The sequence below is a fragment of the Chelmon rostratus genome, chromosome 7, assembly GCF_017976325.1.
Source record: "Chelmon rostratus isolate fCheRos1 chromosome 7, fCheRos1.pri, whole genome shotgun sequence".
NCBI lineage: Eukaryota > Metazoa > Chordata > Actinopteri > Chaetodontiformes > Chaetodontidae > Chelmon > Chelmon rostratus.
Window position 1 is genome coordinate 7006419 of NC_055664.1, and position 20756 is coordinate 7027174.

At 44.7% G+C, this 20756-nt stretch overlaps 1 protein-coding gene across 1 annotated transcript; it reads left to right on the plus strand.

Annotated features, from left to right (window-relative positions):
- The first annotated feature begins 415 nt into the window (after nucleotides 1–415).
- Nucleotides 416–18119, plus strand: LOC121609115 (myelin protein zero-like protein 2). Its single transcript, XM_041940665.1, has 5 exons — nucleotides 416–690; nucleotides 13715–13884; nucleotides 14282–14492; nucleotides 15072–15243; nucleotides 16788–18119. Exons 1-5 carry the CDS (start codon nucleotides 636–638, stop codon nucleotides 16945–16947), a joined length of 768 nt encoding a protein of 255 aa, XP_041796599.1. The 5' UTR covers nucleotides 416–635; the 3' UTR covers nucleotides 16948–18119.
- The last annotated feature ends 2637 nt before the right edge of the window (nucleotides 18120–20756 follow it).

Consider the following 20756-nt stretch of genomic DNA (forward strand, 5'->3'; position numbering starts at 1 on the left):
AATGAATCAAATTTGATCCTCTAAGTCACAGGGTGATGACACATTAAACATGTTAAAGCCACGTCACAGCCTACAATATGAAGTCATAATGTGTCACATCAGACGGTGCCTTGATTGTCTGTCTTACCATGTCAGCAAGGCTGCATGTTTCACGTTGTTTTATTGTCTCGTCACCATACATCAACCCATGAAACGTGCTGTCTGTACTGTAGCAGTACTGACGGACTGTCCCGGGCACGCGTTTGCGCAACAGCTTTGGTATGGCACAACGTCTGTGTTTTACGCAGCAGCCAAACAGGTTGGGTGACCGTCAAGAATTTGCCGGCTTTAGGTTCAACATGTGAAAGAGAGATAAGAAGGCGGCAAGGAGAGTGGATGACTTTGTTACTCCGCCCGAAAATGTGGTGGGAGGGTACTGAAATGAAATCGACGAGGGCAGCGGCGAGTTGGGACGCGTCTTTGGAGAGATAAGGTGGAGGAGAGGACTCAGTGCGTGATACACGATTTTGTCCCTCTCAACAAGGGATCCATAGACTTGTCGGTCGGATTTCGTGTCACTGCGCGTCGCCGGAGGAGTCTCAGTGGGTTACCTGGCTCCCGGTCTCTTGGTCATCGGACAGCCTGCCGACCATCCAATGTGCGTAAAAGGGCTCTATTTCCTCGCCGTCCTGTCTGGACTCGCAGCTTCAGGTGAGACCCCTGTTTAGTTTGAGGTTGAACCGAGTGACAAGATGGTTTTGAGTTCACGGGGCTCGATGTTATTCAACACTGTACGTGTGCTCATACAGTCTAGTGTGATTTATCCAAGTGTATGATTGTGTTATGTATGTTCTTAAACCAGGAACACATTGTTTTGGTTGCTATATATTAAGGACACAGTAGCTACACATACATTGTCCAACAATTGGTCTAATCAGTTGAAATGTCCTCTACAGGTATAACTAGCATATGTCTTCCTGGCCGAGTGTTTTAGCATCTGGGCTTTCCAAAAGTTTACGCTGGCAGTGTTTGTTCGCATCCCAAGAGTGCGCTTAAGACTTAACAGGATGACCTTTTAGAGACGTTCCAGTCGACACACAATCGAGTTTCAAGGTAAAAGAGAAAGCCACGATTCTCCTTCCATTAGTGGAAGCTCCGCGGGGACCCCTAACCACCATCTCTGAGCGCCCGTCGTGCGTCATTGGGAAGTGGAGAACTTGGCACAGCGGCACCGGGAGGGCCGCTGGAGAATTCCTGTGAACGCTATAAAACAGCCACAACGGGGGCAACTTCTGACAGCATAATGGCTTTAGAGTATTTACTGGCATCCAATCCGTGGACGCATTGTGTTTAGGTTTTACGCAGCCTCTCTCATTTCCTGCCTGCTAATGCGTATCCGTGCTTTGAAGTGACCCGCTGGACGCAGATAAGTCCACCTGCTTCCCGTACAAAGGGGTCCAGGATATGTCAGTTGGATCATAACATCTTGTCTTATACACACAACAGGAGCAGACCACATCCGATAGTTATAGCTGCTCGCATCCAAAAGCTCTAACTGCACGGCTAATGGAAAACGTTTTAATATCACAAATCGGCGTATCAGTGGCAATTCATTCAGGTTGTTTAACCTTGAGGTAATCTGTGTCCATCCCAGTTAAGTGGATTATATTGATTGAACGTGTCCATCCACTGCCAAAGCACCATGTTGGGATTCACTATAGTAGCAAGCTGCTTATGTTTACAAGGAGCATGTGCCTGCAGATCAGTCATAACACAGTCACAGGCTGACAGAGCAGGAGGATGACTAACTATAATGTGCGGATCTAGAGGGATAGATAATCAAACAACAGCCTGTGGATGAAGAGAAGCAGGTTGGAAGTGATTGCAGCTCTCAGCTCTCGTGTCTGTTACGCTGTAATCACTTCCTTTGCCTTTGGCTTTGTTGTGATGTGAAACCAGCCTGCAGACGCATCTCATTGTCACAAGACACGTATGTATAAAATTGCAATCATGTGTGCAGAATCATTCCGAGCGGCCCCTCTCTCTTCCCCGTCCCTCCTCCCTTCAGGTGTGCGCTGTGACGTTCAGACAGCGCACAGCCAACACACTTACCCATCAGCCCTCCACTGTTTTGACACGCGTGGCACCGATCAAAGACAGCCAGCGTTCACTTGCAGACTTGCAGCAAAGAGCCTGTGTTTAAGCAGATATAAATAGACCAAACAGATTAATTTCTCTCTCCCAGTGCTCCTCCAAACATAATCGCAGCAAGTGTTGCGGTGCTAAAAAGCCTCCATCGCTCTCAAAGATAAATGCACTACTCCCTTCTGTATTTTCTTGAGTGTGTTTGCTGGGAGTTTTTTTTTTAAAAAAATACTATAAATCATGGTTTGTCTCAAGATAGTTTTGGGAGCAATGATTTCACTTTTCACTGCACCAGAATGGAACTGCTTTCTAGAAGAGACATGACCAGTTTCGTGAGGTGTACTTGATGCTGTGTCAACGCAGGATCAGTGAAAGGCTTTTGTGTTTCATGAGTCTAGTGGTGGCTGTCAGGTCAGCAGAACCTGTGATCACACCAAGAACAGGTACTGCCACAAGTTTTCTGCATAGGTTACAGGAAGTGGTCTCTTTTTTAAAATAATGGCTAATGCTTTGGGTATGTACCCGTCACCTCCAAGCTGCTCTCGAGCACAGAACACTCCAGTGCGCCGGAGTAATACTGTTGGTCCTTAGTTTTCCCTCTGTCACAAGACACCTTTTTTGTGTGAGCAATGAGGATCTTAAAACTGGATTTCAACACAGGGTGCATGAGCAAGATAGCACCAAACATAAAGGACCCACTTTAGTTTGTAGTGTGCTGCAAATATGCAATTAGAATGACCGAACACAACAGACCTGCAGTTAATGCCGGGCCTTTGGGGCCCCTGGTCGTCTGGGACCCTGAGGCGTTTGCCCTCTTTGCCAGAAGAAACAAATTCTACGCTGTTGTTTCCCTTTTTTGAGATTTGGAAATATTTAGGAGGAAAAAGCGATGACTGAAGTGCAAGCTGTAGCCAGGCGAACACAGAGAAATAGTCAACAGAGAAAATCTGCATGTTCCTCATTGTCTTCTGAAAGATTCAGCTCGCATTTAAACATTGTTTTGTATTGTCTGACTGTGTGAATTCGAAAAAAGGAAGCGAAAGAGCCAGCCGCACTGTGTGACTGGCTCGTCACCAGATTACTCTAATTTCTCCTCTGTCTGACCAAACACTGAGAGTTAGCTGAACGGCTTCACATTTTTTGAACCCCTGCTGCTTATTTATTTATTTTTTTGGGTGCTTTACTTGAATTCCTTTTCGTCCTCCTCTCACATTTTCCTCTTCAGACGAGAGAAGTGCTCGCAGGCTGACGTGTGCCAACCTGTCCGGACTTACAGGTTTAGCTCACACATGCACACGCAGCCTATCAGACGCTCGCGCTGCTTGTTAGGGCTTTGGTTTAAGTCTGTCGGGTTTAAGGTAGACGAGCAGCCTCTTGCATGTCTTACTGGGATATAACAGTTCTCTCTCTAATCTCACCACAATAACAGGTCAGCATAACAAAGCATTGCTGTGGTTTTTGACGTGCTGTGCTGTGTTGACACACCTAGGAGGACGTCTGGCCTTTGTGTTGGGCTGATGGGATTGCCAGGGGGTGTGTGGAGTTGACAATGACGCTCTCGTGTGCAAGAACGCACCAATCGCCGTCACGCTGGGCTTAGGGCGCATCTATGAAGTGTTTGAGCGTGAAGGCGAGGCACTCCCTGAATGATGTTTAAATCACAAGGCTGTGCGTGGCTCCAAGTGTAAACACGGATTTGAAATACATTTCTCACCGAATTGCAAGTGCTTGTGTTCGCACACACACACACACACGGTCAATGCTCATCTGAGTCTGTGCAAACCCAAACAGCGCGTATTTGTTAGCATGGGTTTCTGTTTGTGGAGTCACATTCTTGCATGCGCTGTTGGCGGAGCGCTCGTTCTCAAAACTGTTTAGAGTTACGGTAAACAAGTAGCTCACCTCCAGTAGGTCTACGGCATGTGGGATAAATTATCTGCAGCTCTCTGTGAGTCATCTGATCTGCAGAAAGCCAGGAGGAGTTTCATCATCTGCTGACATTAGTTAAATATTTGTGATTAAAATGAAGAACAGCCACGATCATAAAATTTTCCCAGGCTGGGAAGTTGCTCTTTCTTACTCTGTTTTCTTAGTTCAGTGTCTGACATTAGGATGTACTCCGGTATATCCAGCCATTAACTCTGACGCAAAGAGCAGCAGCGGCAGCTACTTATCCGGTTTGCTCGCTAATTACCTGAAACTGTACTCAGCAATTTAAATGAATAGTGTAAGTTGGAGAGAGAAGGGGTGGAGCTAGTGGGTGGGGCAGGTGAAGGACGGGATGCAAGGCTTCGGTCACACTTGTGCACATGAATGTTCCCTCTCATGCATCTCCACTGAAGCCCATGTGACCGACTCGTGAAAGAGTGCTTCTCTGGTTTCGGTGTGAGTTTTTTTTTTTTTTACAAAAATATATATCCTTGTTTATACACAGGAGCTAGAATTAAAGTGCTTTAGTTTAGCTTTAGTCTTAATGATTTAATTTCCACATTTCCAGCACGCGCTTACTGTTGTAAATGTGACGTCTCACACCAAATTTGAGATGTCATCATGATCATTTTCTTATATTTCAAAGTGAGTTGTTTTCGCTCGCAGACCAACACTCAATCACTGCAGTTATGCACGTAAACCTGAAGGAAATAGGCTTGATGTGTAACAGGTTGCAGGTAAAGTGCAGGTAATAGAAGCATTTCAGCTCTGTCAGACACATGTGGTGCATAGAAGTGAACATAGACACATCTAATTGCTTATTTATTCAACTTTTCTGTCTTTAAGAGGATCATCTTCTAAAAAAGTTGCATAGTCTTGCTTCGGTCAGAACCAAATACATGATGTTATACAGTAGTGTGGTACATTTTATGCCTAATACACTGATCTTTATTGGTGAAATTAGTGCTGTGGCCCTTTAAGGTGGAAAGCAGAGAGCAGAGGTCTTTACCTCCTCCACAGTGAGGTTTCTGATCTGTGTATATCTTGTCAGCAGCTGACTTATTCATGTGCTCAGGAGCAGAGGTGGAAGTCACAGAGGGACTGGATTCACTCTGACTCATGGCACTGCAGGACATACGGCCTGGCCTCGTAGTGATTATGTGAAACTAAGGCTGTCTTTTGAGTGCTGGACCGTCCTTCTCCAACAGAAGCCTGTGGGTGTGCTGAATCGAAGCATACGTGCCGGACCCCCCCTCAGGAGTTTGTAATCCCATGGAGGAGTTGTTGAGTCAGCTGTGAGGTGGGAGTGGAAGAGGTTTGATGGATTAAACTCTTATCCTCACTCACCCACTACACGTTTCCTCTGGACACTGCCGCCTGATTAATTGCAATCGGACTGGAGGAAGCAGGAAGGGGGGGAAGAAAGAGTTAGAAAGAGAGATTGATGATTGGTCTGTGTTTGGACCGACCTTTAGAGTGTATTCAAACATATTTCTGTGGATTTCAAAAGTTTGATACAGTTCTTACATCTTCAGGATTAACATTTGAATAAGAGCAGTAAATCACGATCAGCATCGCCTTGAGTGACATTTTCACATTAAGAAATGTCTGTTTTTTTGTGATTCCAAACAAATCAAGTGAATGAAAGCTTTTAGACTTGCTCGTCCAAACACCCAGTGTCTGGTACATCTCTCTGGTCACGGTACATTTTACGCTTCTGCTTCATTTGGAGTGATAGACACGAGCAAGGAGAGTCACCGTGGATGAGAGAAAACAGCGCCACCTGCAGAGAGTGAATAGAACACCCACGAAAACAGATATGGACTCAATAAAGTGTTGCGAGGAGAGAAAGAGAGGTTGCACTGACGCTCTGGTATGCACATGTGTTGACTCTTATCATACGTTACATGGCCACTGGTATGTGGCTGCCTGAATATTACACCTACGTGTGATAGTTGCCCTTCATTCCAAAACAATGTGCATAAATCTACTGCTTTAACAGCCTCCACTCATGACGGGAGGCTCCCATTCAAGCACAGGAGCGTCAGTGAGGCTCTGGTTCTTCCCAAAGTTGTTGAATAGGGTTGAGGTCAGGGATCTGTGCAGGCCAGTCAAGTTCTTCTGCACCAAGTGAGGAAGCCATTTCTCTATGAACCTGGCTTTGTGCACTCGGGCATTGTCGCAATGAAACAGGAAACCACCGTACCCAAACTGCTGCTACAAACTCACTGTTGCCTGAATATCATGTTATGCTGGAGCATGAATATTTCCTTTAACTGGAACTAAAGGGCCCAAACCATGAAAACAGGCACAGAATAAAAGTAAAACAAACCATGTGAACACATACCGTTGGCTGTGAATTGGCTGCAAACAGTTGCATGTTCATGACTAAGTGCAATGACTGGAAACCCATATAGAGACAATGTTACACACAGTTGTGCCCATTTCAGGGGTTCCCTCCTAGAACACCACTCAACACTCTCAACTCCGTGTCCTCCTCCTCTGCGAACACACACTGTTACCTGAACCTGCTATTCCCAGCTCTCAGTCCAGCCCTGCATGAAAGACGGGCCTTGTTAAAAAAAAAAAAAAAGAAGAGGAAAGCTAACCTGGGCTTGTGAAACCTCTCACAAAGCAGAGAAGAGGCTCTTTGTAATCCACTGAGCTCTTTGTGTGTTTGCTCCCATCCTAAGTGTTTCCTCCAAAAGCGGTGCGACAGAGAATTGGGTTTCCTCCGGTGGTCCTTTTGTTTCGGAGCCATAATGAAGAGAGGAAAGGCACAAACACACACCGTCTCGGAAATAATGTAATGAAACCAATTTCCTGATTTAGAGAGTCGTGCCAGCTACTTAATTTCTCCAGTAGTGTTTCCTCCTCTCTTATAAAGTCCTAGATGACTTAACATCCTCTCAGAAAATGGAAAAATCACGTCTACAGTGCACACTGTAAGGAAAACACTTCTTAAACAGCGATTGATAAGTGATCAGTGTAGCCACATGGTGTCCGGATATCATCCTGTACTGTCCGATCACAGATATTATTATACTATAACAGTTATAAAAGCATTGATTATGCAGTAAGGCAGACAAGGTTGGTTCATTCTGTGGATTGTTTTCAAGATATTCAAAGGAAATATTTAAAATACCAGAGAATGTTTGCAGAGCAGTTATGACTCAAGTTCAATATACCAAGCATGCCTCTCTGCAGCGTGAAACACACCCAGCAAGACCTGAAAACACTCAGGTTCTGGAAAAGCCACCCCTCATAATGGCATGAAATCTATCTGATGAGACAGTTCTGTTTGTTTGCTTGTCTGTTATTAAGCAGAATCTCTCCAAGTAGCTGATGGATTTTAGAGAAGGGTGGTGAAAAAAGTGAGGTCCAAGGAAAAAGGGATTATTTCCTGGTGCGGGACATATATCAGAGGACTGTTGTTCAGCCTTGGCAGAAACATACACCATCTGAGTGCAGTGTTTAACCAGATGATAAACACAGAATCTAATACGGCTGCCTTGAGAATTGACCCTCTGCTGCACCACTTCCCAGCAACTGTCTAATCATAGCTCAGCGACTGTAGGTACAGCAGACCTGTCGAGCTTCTCCACATGCCAGAACAGCGTGCACGGGGTGTAGCTAGAGCCATACATGTCATCTAAAGAGCTTGGAGGGTTTTAGTTTAGCATGGGTGCCTAATTAGCTTGCAACATAGGGAAGAGACTGAGTGTAAGGGGGGAGTAGCGTTAATTAGTTTGTGGGGCTACATGTTGTGTTTAGGATAATCAGAAAGTGAAAACTTACTGTTTGAAAAAACCAACAATAATTCTCACATCTGAGTCGGATCTTAGCTTTTTCCTCATTATAGGCCTACAAATATTGATCTACTGACACTAACTAGCTCAACGCTGCTCTCAACTGGGGGAGGATGACGGCTTTTTACCCGGGGCAGGTTTGCTTTAGTGTTTAGCACCATGTCATGTATGTAGCCATCAAGTGCATAATTAAGACCGTTGTACAAGGTTGGGGTTTTCAGCCAACTTGTAGCAGTAACATTAGCTCGATTAGCTTTTTTCAGTGTACACACTACAATCGTCAGTGACTTTTCAGCAAAAGCTAGAAAAAAGAAGCATGCTTTTTTTTTTCTATCTGTGACATAAATGAGCCAATGTTTCAACTACAACGTGCATGTGTGTGCAAGGCTGGAGAGTTTGACAGTAACTAAGACAACAATTACTGATTAGTCCAAAAAAAAAAAAAAAAAAAAAAAAAACCCAAACAATTTCTTAAAAGCTGCAGCTGAATAAATATGACTTCTGCAAGCCTTTTCTTCTGCACTGATACATCGCATGCATAGGCAGAATACATCTGGCCTGGTGAGACTGAAGACTGTAAAGCATGGTGGAGGTCATGCAGTTTTAAACCTGCCTGTGCACTCTTTGACACTGGGGGAAATTATTATATTGGCAGGTCAAACACGACTTGATATTTTTTGGCCTCTTTGGAACGCTTTTATACAATCTTGGGATGACTGCCAAGCCAAGCAAAACCTAATTACGCTCGAGTGGGCTTGGTCTGATTATTTCACAGTGGATGAAAGTATTTCTCCTCTTTATCTTGAGATGGGGGCCAGTGGACCCGCGTAGCTCGGAGCAGGTTGTGTTGACAGGTAGAATAAAGTGCATGAGAGGTTCAGCAAGTTCATTTTATTATGATGTATTGGACACACTGACAAATGTTACTGACACAGCGGTAAAGATAATTGCGTATGTGTGCCAAAAGTGAGCCTCCTGAGAGGATGCCAAACCTAACACAGCACACACGCACACACACACACAGGCACACACACACACACACACACACACACACACACACAAACAATAGACTCACACATAACAATGGATGATAACATTTTACAACCTATCCCAGCTTTTCCTGATGCTGTATCTGTTCATAAATAGAAACATCTGGAGTTTACATTGACAAAAGCACACATGCACACACACACACACACACACACACACACACTTTCTCCAGAGATTTGTGTTATATAAGATGCAGACCTGAGGTGAAATCCCATGTGAGAAAGTCTTTAATTGTTGCCATAGTAGTTTTAAGTTCAAGCAATCATGCAGAAAAGTGTCAGCACGCTTCACACAAAGACCCTAATTTCGTCTTTTTAATTACCAGTGAGGAACAGAATAGATCTCCTTCGCATGTTTCAGAGGATTTAATAACTTTAATGGGGGAAACATGGAGTACAGACACAATCTTAATGAAGACTGAGATTTATTATTATTTTTCTCCCCCCTTTGCTTGATTTGATCTGAAATTTGAGTTGTTGTCTTCTTGCTCTGACTCAGCAGTACCTTTGTGCCAACTTGACAAACCTCATCGCAGAGACAGGCCTGACCAAAAAAATTCAAAGTATTTAAAAGCCTTTGGCTCATTTAAATAAATAACAGCAGCTCCTATATCACGGTCATGAGAGATAGAAGCTTGTCTTACATTGTTCTGCAAGCATTCTGCAAGAAAACTACAGCACGCCAGACAATATCTGCAATATTTGAAACCTAATTAGGACAACTTCTTACATTTGTCTGCACTCTGGCCCTGCCCTCCATTGCAGGGTGCATAACTCCATCTTAATAAGCTGTGAAAGCTCTCTCCGTCTGTCTCTGGATGCTGGGTGTGGTCAGCGCTGGTTGGGCAGGATGTTCAGACGTAAACAAGTGAGCAACTTAGACTGGACAGAGAGACGTGCCAGACTGGAAGAATGGACGGACAAACAAGCAAGCAAACAAACAGTATTATCTTATCTCCTCCTTACAGACTGCAATTATGGAGAAGAATACATTTTCCATCGCGGCGTTATCCTCCGGCTCCATCCCTATGCCATCGCTCCTTCATCTCCACAATCATCCTGCTCTTGTTCATCACTTAAGCTCACTCTCTCATGTCTGCCTGTTTATCTCCCTTCTCTCTTTCTCTAAATGAGTTAAATTCTGCGCCCTTAATGTCATGTAACTCACATAATGGTACACTCATGTAATGGAATGCATCATCTTCAGGAGTTAGCGCCTGCTAATGACCGATTAAATAGTGATCATGCACTTTTAGCCGCAGGGACAAATTACTAGTGTAATTGAGGCGCTGTACATAGCCCTAACTGTTCTGTCATTCTGCTAATATCCATTTTGCCTTCAAAAAGGCCTAATTAACCTTAATTCTTAATCAGCTCAGCTTGCGTCAAAGGATGGCGCAGTTGAAAGCGTTTTACTTTTTTGTTGTTGAAAGGAGATTAGCAACGCTTATTTAAATTCACGTACTGTAAATAGATTGGTTAAGGGAAGAAATTTGAAATGAGGTGTTATGGCCTGGAGGACCGGCTTTCTCTCCCGATACATGAAGCATGATGAATCTTTTCAGCATGAGCTTTTAGATAATTTGGTAGAGGAGGATAGGATTGCAATATATTGCTCAGCTAATCTTCTGTGCGCACTACACTCTGTGAAATAAGGATGTAGAAATAGAGGGGTTGAACCGTGGATACTGATTTGATGAGTAATGAATGTCATTACAGGGATTTACCCCATTCCCCTCTGTGTGTAAAACAGACTGAGAGGCTGCAGCTGTACTCGTGGCTCTGTGTGGCTGTGCTACAGCGGTGCTTTGAGCTAATGCTAATGTCACCATGCTAACATGCTCAGAAAAACAAAGTTGATATGTGGATGTTTTCCAGCTTTGATATGTGGGTTTCCTGTCCTAATTTAGCATGTTAGCATTATAATGCTTGCTCGTTAGCGCTGAGCACAAAGTGCAGCCGAGGCTGCTGGGAACGTCATTAGTTTTGCAGGTTTGCAAGATTAAAATGTTGACCAAAGTGATTACAATTCATCTTGATGGATGCCTGAGCCAAGTTTTGTGGCCACCCAGCCAATAGTTGTTGAGATATTTCACTCAAAATCAAATATGTCAGCCTCATTGTGGTGCTAGATGAAAAGTCAGCGGATCACTAAGGTCAATAGGCTTGATCTTCTGGGGCCCATTGATGTCTGTATAAAAATTCATGGCGGTACATCCAACAGTGGCGATATTTCATTCTGAAAGACGCAACCTATCGACCGATGAACTTTGCCATCCTAAGCCAGGCTGCTACGGCTAAAAACAGAAAAACATGAGGCTCTTGTACTTGTTAGCAGGTGTGGTCGCCATTTCTGTGACACATGCAACACTTTCTCCCTTCGTCCCCTTCCTCCTTCTCAACCTTCACGTGGAAAACATAATATTAAACCTTCACCTGGTTGCTCGGACTCCTTTGCTGAGTTTTGACGCACACTCACACACACACACACATGCACGCACACACACACACTCACACACACACACACATATGCACGCACATATACACACTCACACACACACACACGCACACACACTTGCAGCGAGCCAAGGAGGGAGTCATTACTGGCAGCACTGGCTGTACTGATACAGCCAGTGCTGATGTTATCTTCCTAATGAATATCCTAAACAAAGGCACTTACTTCAGCAGGTAGACGAGGAAACGAGAGAGAGGTGGCAGGGGAGGCTTGCTCCCTTTGAAGTCCATCCATCAAAGCATTATTCTCTAACACAGAAGAAGTCTTATTTTTCTCTATGCAAGCAAAAATATGTGCCAGTGGGCCAAGATTTGTTGCCAAACTGTTTTAACACCTGTCTTGACCTAAGCAGTGATTGCTTCATACGAGTTCAAGAACCTGCCTTATTTTCAAGGTAATTAAACGTGACATGTGTTTATTCATCGGAAAGAAAATACAATTTTGCGTCTGAAAAAGAAAGACCTGACAGCTTGCAAAGATGGACGGTGTGCACTCTGCCTGTGTCGCTCACTCGCACACACTCCTCCCAGGTTTCATCGGGCTCATTTAAAACACATTAGGCTGCTGCAGCGCTGTCGGGGCCTCGTGATGAGAGAGAAGCCTGTCTGTTTAATGCTGTGCGGGGGCCGTCTGGTCGCTCCACTCTCTCATCCCAGCCCACAGGAAACTCTCTCCAGCCTGATAAGGAACAGAACGTGCTGCCTGAGGAGCCAAGCCCCTGCTGACATTTTCCCATCTAGCCCCCCGCCTTAGTGCTCACTGTATTTATAATGCACGGGTAGCGATATGGCTTAATTTGCCTTCCTGGACTTTTCTTATTTCTCTGCCTGGTGCCATTCAATAATGGGCAAGCCCACCTACAGCCACTCAATTTACATCTTAAATTGTAGGATAAAGTTTATTTCACCTTTTTAGGGTGTAAGATCCTTTAAAATCTTTGTGATCTACATTAATTCATATCAATCATAGTAAGCACTATAAAACTTTTTGATCATCGACAGCTAGAGGTAACATCTTATTAATTTAGCCCCATCGAGGGCCATCATCAGAGTAACATATTAACCCTGATTCTTGCTGATTGCATCAACAAAGGCTAATTATCCGAGGCCTCAGATGACACATGCACTCAGGTAATGCATTGAGCCACAGACAGCTCATCTGTCAGACTGAGGAGTCTCTGATAGTCAGAGCTTTCATCAAGTGTTTGCCTTGTTCTGCAGGGTAATCACATGGAGCGTGCTAATGAAGTCAAGGCAAGTCTTGGCTACCCTGATCGCTGTGGCTGCTAGCTCTGCAAATGTTGTGCTGCGTGCTTGGGAACTGACTTTAATAATGCTAGACATGGCTCCTGGTATTATTGGGATATACAGAGCTCCTTCTATAAATAGACCAGGTGATTTGGACTAGACAGCCTGCACATAAACATCCACAGAGACTGAGGCTCATACACACATATACACTGGGCTGCTGTAGAATAAGGTTGGATATACCTCGATAAACAAGACTCTGCAGTCTTGGCGGGAGGGAGATGTGATCGGCCAGTCCCTGATGTGACGTTGTCTGGCTGCCAGACAGAAACTTAGCCTTAAACATGTCTCTCTCTGGGGGAGTGCATGCATGTGTGTGTGTGTGTGTGTGTGTGTGTGTGGCTGTACAGTGTATGTGCAGCGCGTGTCATTGCTAACTCCATTCCGGGGAGCTCCATCCATCATTATGTGGAAGAGCCAAATTGTTGCCAATATTCCTCTCCACTCTTCCAGTCCATTCATTTTCCATCTAATAGGTCTACTATGTACTGTAAAGATTGATATAGTCCATATCCATATAATATACAGCAGACTGTCAATTTCAGCTGCAGTAATGTAGCTAAAGTGGCTGTTTTTCATGCGGTGTCACAGATTTGGCCTCTGGTCTGAAATCAGCTTGGACTTTCAGGATTACAGATCTGATCTCATACATTACATCCACAGCATATGGACCAATCTGTGGGATTTCAGTATACGCTGTAATATATGTATCTAATATAGTTAGAGTGACAATTTAGAGCCAGTGATTTTTCCTGCAGCAGCACTGTGTGGGCCGAGGTAGGGTCACCGGGGACACTGCCTGCACTCACTAGGCAGGAATTTACTTGCAAGGGTGAATTCATACTATATATGTAGCCTTGTACTTTTGCATATGTATCGGTGTTCCTTTCACACGCCATTAATCTATGTATAGATTTTGCTCTGTGTGCCCTGCATGCTGCTGCTTAAATAAACTCTGCTGCTGTGTTTTGTACGTCGCAGGCGTGCTGCAGGTCAGCGGGATGCGTATATACACATCTGGGGATGTGGAGGCAGTCAACGGGACGGATGTTCGTCTGAAGTGCACATTCCAGAGTTCCTCTCCCATCAACCCCTCCGCCATCATCGTCTCCTGGACCTTCAGACCCCTGAAACCAGGCCGAGAAGAGTCGGTGAGTCTGTGTCTGTGTGTGTGTTTGCAAGAAAATGAGATCAAACCTCAAACCTCCCTCATTGTGTCAGGGAGCATCCACCCCCTCAGCTAACTGAGAGAGGAGTCGGTGAGTCATCAGGCTCCCTACAGAGCGTCCAAGACAGCCTGTGTGTGTCTACGTGTGTGTGTGTGTGTGTGTGTGTGAGTGTGAGTGTGTGTAAGTGTGCACGAATTAAGAATAGAGTGAAAAAGAAGCAGCAGGTCTGGGTTTATGTCTTGTCTTTCTGTCTCGGTGAGGGAACAATAGCTCGCTTCACCACGCTAAGTTTGGTATGACTTTCTACCTGCAACAGTCCAACCAATCAAATTCGTTATTCCTCCAACAAAATCTACCCACCAAATTCCTTTTTTTTTAGGTGTTCCACTACCAGCAGCGAGCATATCCTCCTCTGGACGGCATTTTCAGGAAACGTGTCTCTTGGGCCGGCGACCTCATGGGCCGTGACGCCTCCATCATACTCCAACAGGTCAAGTTCACCTACAACGGCACTTACATCTGCCAGGTCAAGAACCCGCCGGACGTCCACGGCGCGGTCGGAGAGATTCGACTCCGTGTGGTCACCACAGGTCTGCAGAGCGCTTTTCACGCGAAATATTTCTTCACATTTGCCGAGAACATGTGCCTCTGAAAGCATCCACATCACTTCATCTCTTGCCACAGCATGTCAGCAAGATGAAGAGTCGACTGTGGGGCAGTACACAGCAATGCTTTGAGCTAAATGCTAATATCAGCATGTTAGCCTGTTTACAACGTCAGTGCTAACCTGCTGATGTTAGCTGGTATAGAGTTCACCATGTTCACCATGCTAGATTAACGTGTTAGCATGCAAACATTTTCCGATTAGCACTGAACACGCAGTGCAGTTGGGGCTGATGGGAATATCATGACATTTTGCAAGTACTAATCATGAACCAAAATATCAGGGATCAGCACTTCTTAACATTAAAGTTTGTACAAAATTTCCTGGCAATCCATTTTTGTCAGTGTCTAAAATGAAAATATGCTTTTGTACTCCTCACAGCTTACAGGAGACATACACTTACAAATGCACATAATAAAATGGCTCTGAGCAGTGACGGCACTTATGCTTTATCGACCAAGCACACTCATGCCGCGCTCCTGTCCTGTGTCCTTCTCGCACGCAGCCTCTTTCTCCGAGCTTCTCCTTCTGGCGCTGGCCATCGGGGGCGGCATCACCGCTGTGGTCTTCCTCCTCATCATCATTGTGTCCTGCAGGCGGTGCAAGACAAGGAGACAGAGGCGGCGGGAGGGGAACGAGGAGGCTCCCCGCAAAGAGAGAAAAGACCCCACTGCGTGGTAAGACCGAGAGAGAGGCAGAGGGAGAGGAGGCGGGGGATAGAGGGAGGAGCAGAAGAATCACACGCCTCCTCTCTCGCTCGCTGTCTAACTCTGGGGACCAGGGCATGTGGCGCTCCTTCTTGGGTCCTGGGGCTTTTTTCCTGCTGGACGCTTCACTTCCGCCTTCCTCTCCAACCGCAGTCTTTGGATCCCAAATCTGGAGCAGTTGATGGGCAGCTGTCGTTAACTAGAGATAAATTAAGAATGTACCTTTGTGTAGAAAGCTGTAGATACAGAACGTAAGCCAGACTGCTGTGTATCTTTTATATCACCATGTGCCTTTCATTTCTGCAGAGAAACAACTGTTTTATCAGTTCACCTCTTCCTGTTCAGCTAAAAGGGCTTCCAAACACATTTCCTGTTTAGAGTAAATGTTTTGATGATGTAGACGTAGAACAATGGTGTATTCCTGCTGTTTACTTCCTCACTAATACATTTCATGACCCAACACACCAATGCAGTGCAAACCACATGTTTAACATATTACTTCAGCGAACAATAGCAACTGTGGAACAATGACTGAGCAGTTTCTCAGCTTTCTATTGAAATTTTCTTTCAATTACCAGATGATGGAAAACATGATGAAACCCCACACAAAGCTTTCATCAGCCCTCTTTTCAGTGGTCGTATGGCGCATCAGCTGTCTGACCCACTTTACTGTGGAGGATGCTGGTGTGCTCTTCTGTTTCGTTTCACTACTGAAGTTACATTGCTGTATTTTTTCTGAGATTCTGTGGTGTTGTTACTCTGATGTTGAGACTCCTGCAGTCATAATCAAGGTGCTATCAAATGATCAAAAACCTGATGGAGAGCACTTGTTTTAAAACAGACAGTTTTCACCAGCACATAGATGCAATATCAATTCTTAATTTAATTGACAAAGTGGCAAATTTTTTTTTTTACCAACCGGCAGCCTCTCTGATGGCCAGTTGTCTGTTTTGAACAATGAGCTGTCAAAAAAACCCTTCTTTCTGGGCACATGGGATGTCTTTGTTTCTCTCTGGGGTTTTCAGATCTCTCTGTAATAGCCGCTGTAACTGGTTACTGTCAAAACTGTGTTGCGAGAACTCGCTGTATGCGCCCGACTTAAAAAGCCAAGCGTTCCGAGGAAAACTTGACAACTTTGCTTTCATCCTTGGTCGATCAGATTTATTCAGACTTCAAACCGAATCTTTCAATGAAAAACTTGGCGAAGGAAGGAAATATTTAGACCCCAATCAGATGCAGATATGCAAACAGAGCTTTTGATTCAACCTTTGCTCTCAGTTTAGCGGGACTTAACCCTGTGTGACTCTAACCCTTTGTCCCCGCTGCTGTGTTTGTGCTGTCTGCTTGTCTTTGTCCCGCCCCCCTTTCTGTGTGACTGATGCACATGCATGCACATAAATGATTCATCAATGTGTCATGCATGAATTCATATCCTGGTGTGTGTGTGTTGCTCTTACCTCCTCGTTGCCTGTCTCCCTGTCCCCTCTGTGTGTGCGTGTGTGCGTGTGTCCCAGCCACCCATCGAGGGCCGTCCACCTCTACCTATCAGAGACGTCCATAGAGGTGGACAGCTCAGACGGCATGATCTCAGAGGCCAGCACCAAAGACCCCAGCTCCTCAGAGGAGGAGGGCCCGAGCTCAGACGACGACGACGGTGGCGACGACTCTGACTGAGGAGGTGGGGGCAGACAGAGAGACAGAAACACTGATGTGAAGTCAGCCAGGAAACTCGCTGGAGGGATGCCCAGATGGCACCCACGGGTTACGGTCCACGTTTCTGCCGAGCGCAGACTTGATGATGAGAGCGCTGCTGCTGCTGTGTCGAAAAAACAAGCTCATTGTTCGAGAATGGGAGAAAAAGGGAAAGAAGTTCTGTTTGAAAGTTTCTGAATTAGAAATGCTTTTGATCGGGCTCAAAGCTTTGAAACAGGATTGAAAGTATAATAACTTTACTTCTGAGAGAGTTCAGAAATATTCATAGGAAAGAAATGATGGATTTAACCTGCAGGGCCTCAGAAGTGAGAGGCCCTGTAATCCTGAAGCTGGTTCGGCCACTGCCAAGGAGGGAAAAACCGGCAGTTCCTGTTCGGCGACTGGCTGTTGTTTTAGACGTGAATCTTGTTTAAGTGTGTGGAGTCGATGCTAAAATCAGCTGCAACATGCGACTGAAAGTAGTCAGAATAAGGAAGGTGTTTTCTGCCATGATGAGCCACGTTAAAAGCCATACATTTTTTAGGGTGCCTAACTTTTGTAAACCATTGCCTGGTTGACTTAATGGACACAATCATGTAGATTCTGTAGGATCATCTTTCATATTTTAGATTTACAATTCAACATCACTGGGGATACTGTAGGTCTCGCATTTCAGTCAACTATGCACGCCATCATAATACCCTCCAACTGTAGACTGATGGGCGTCAGATCATTTTGATCAACAACCATAAATATGATGCTGTCATTATGTCTGAAGGCCAAATACTTGATCAACTAGTGAGCAGCTGCATGTCCGCACCTGTCCTGTGTGTCGTGTGGGAGCGCGGAGTCAGATCTGAAAACCCCTTGATTGCAACGTGTCCTTAAGAGCCTGTTTTTTCTCCACTTGTCTGTGAATGCATCATGTCTACTAACAAACGACTGTAGCGCCTGTCTTTCCTCCTTTTTATGGATGGATTTTGTACTTATGATGTAATACTGAGCAATATGATTATAGAAATTTATTTTTTCTATGTTTTTTAGACAATGCCAGAAGTATTTCACCTTGTTGTTTAAAATGACGCTGTATGTGTTTGTTATAGAGCTTTTATATATGAAAAAAGATGTTCTAATAAAAATGCCTTTAAATCTTTCGCACATTTTGTCGCTCAAGTTTCACCACACAGGGGTGATCTCGGCAGATACGAGTTGGCTCGCGAAACAAATAATCACACGCGAATTGGCAAGATTTGATAGGCCTCATCTATTATGTACGAGAGGAATCCTGTTGTATACCATTTATTATGCATCATTATCTTTAATGCACTACCTCCAGAGCTCTTCACTTGTTTACATGTAAGCCGAGTGAATCGTTGTTTAATCTGTTTGAGGTCTGGTACTGTATGCTTATGCCTATCTCTGACTTCAGTCTGGCTTTGCTTGTTTTGTTGAATGCGGTTGTTCATGACTACGGATATGTTACTTTACATCTTTGTGTGTGTGTGTGTGTGTGTGTGTGTGTGCCTATTTGTTTGTATTGATCAAAGTCTATCCCTGTGCTGCCAGCTTTAGTTACTGACTGACAGTGTGAGTGTATTGTTGGGTGTTGGGTGGGGTTGACTAACATTTAAAACAGGGAGAGGGTGGGAGGGGGACAGAGTCTGTTTATCCAAGCTAAATAATTACATTTTGTTGCAGAGAAAGGCCGCTAGTGTTGAACTGATAAAACAACAGTGAAGTCTCCAGATAATCTCCAAAGCTTCTGTTAATTACTCTCGCAGAGCTCAGACATTGGCCTCCAAATAATTCTGCCGATTCAGTCATCAGCTGTAGGTGTGGAAATGAACATGTTCTCATTTTATGAACAATTACTTTATTAATGTTAGTGTATGATGGTCGCATAATATCAATTAACTTTGCAGGAAATGCAGATTTTCTCCAGCGGCAGCATCCTGAATAGACCAGAATGCTATGCGACACGCCGGGCACTTTGCATTTTGAGTGAAGAATATGAGTGTTACTGTGCTGTCATCACTGCCATCACTCTCTCCACCCAGCCAAACACAACATCCACCTGCAGCAAGTTCACACACGTTCACTGGCGGTTGCCAAAAGGCGTAATGTAGAAAAGCATATTGAGGGAAAGAAGGGTAATAAATGACATGCCTCTCTGTTGCATCTACATGACGATAGCAGGTAATGTGAAGCAAACTTCTGGGAAAGGTGCTCTCAGCCTGCTCCTTCTTAATGACTCATTCGCTAAGCAATTCACGGAAATCGCTTCTGTGAAGAATTTGTGGGCTTTGTTTGATAAAGGAAGGGAAATGTGTGCAGTCTTTACCAAAGAGGGAATTGTATCTGTCTTTCTCTCCCTCTCTTGCTTGGTTTGCTTTATCCCTCTCTCTTTAGTCCGCATTCCAAACCTCAGGATGGGTTGTACCTGGCACAGTAATGTGGAAGAGCACTAAATTCCTTCACACACATACACACTTGCACAAACTCCCTTGTGTGGGCACACACACACTAATACAGACAAAACATGGGCTTGGCCGAGCAGGTTTCGGAAAAAGCAAATCACCTCACTGGTATGCATTTACATGGCTGAATGTTGCGCTGTGACTTATACTGGTGACTTTTGAATTGTCCCAGCACACATAAGCACCCATAAGCCCTCAAACATGACAGTCAGTCCATTTACTCTGTTCTGAGAGTCATTGCTTCAGTGCAGTGCATTGTATTGACGAGGGCCTCCTACAGCCATTGAAGCTAATAATTAATGCTGTCATACTTGTTTGCCACAGCCCTGAGAAAACTTTCTCTGTATATGAAACCTATAAAATACTCTGAGTGTACTGGAGTTCATCAGATACAACTTTTCATCAGCTATTCAGTGCATAAAAGCGGATGAAAAGGCTGAAGGACTCTCACGTTTTTGACTGAAGGATAATGGTTACATACACCGTCTGGCCCCAACAATTTAAATCACCTTTATTAGTCCCCTCCAGTGTTGACAACAGAAGAACAGGCCTCTTGTTTACCAGAGTCGCCAGAGAGCGAGTAAGTGCGGAGAGCCTTCATTGTGACTGAGAGGATTTCAGATGAAACTGAGACCACACTACTGTAACCAGACAGAGAGCCCTTGTATTCACACACAATACATATCACAATGTAATGGTGTGTGTGTGTGAAAGCACCCAGGTAAGAGGCATAACACTTTATTTTCCAACAGAGGATGGGGAGCCCCTATCAAACTCAAGCAGATTATATAGTATAGTGAACACAACTCAAACCCGTGGAACGCAGCAGAAGTTGTGAATGCTGCCTGGTAAGACAAGACCCCTAACTCAGCACCTGTTCAAGAAATGAGGCGACATCCCTGCCCAAGTGTGGGAGCGGTTACACAATATTGTTGACACGTCCATCACAAACAAAACACTTAGGAACGGAGGCAGGCAGGAGCACGTCTGTGCCTGACGCTCTCCATCTTCACCTCTGATCAGAGAGGGAGAGCATTACAGTGAATGTGGATTTTGCAAGGAGGCGAACATAAACACAAAGTGCAGCCAGGTAAGAGCAGGAGCCAGATGTGCTGAGTACATGCACCTGCCCGGTCTGTCTTTGAAGAATGGCGGGATCTGCCAAAAGGTAAACATTGATAAAACACTGCTTTCAGAGGCTTAATTTCACCCAAATTTCATCTTTATCATACCTGAATCTCACTGTCTTGGACCCTTCCCACAGGAATAAATTTCACATGGTCTGTTGTAAATGAGTAGTTAGTTTTACAGTGA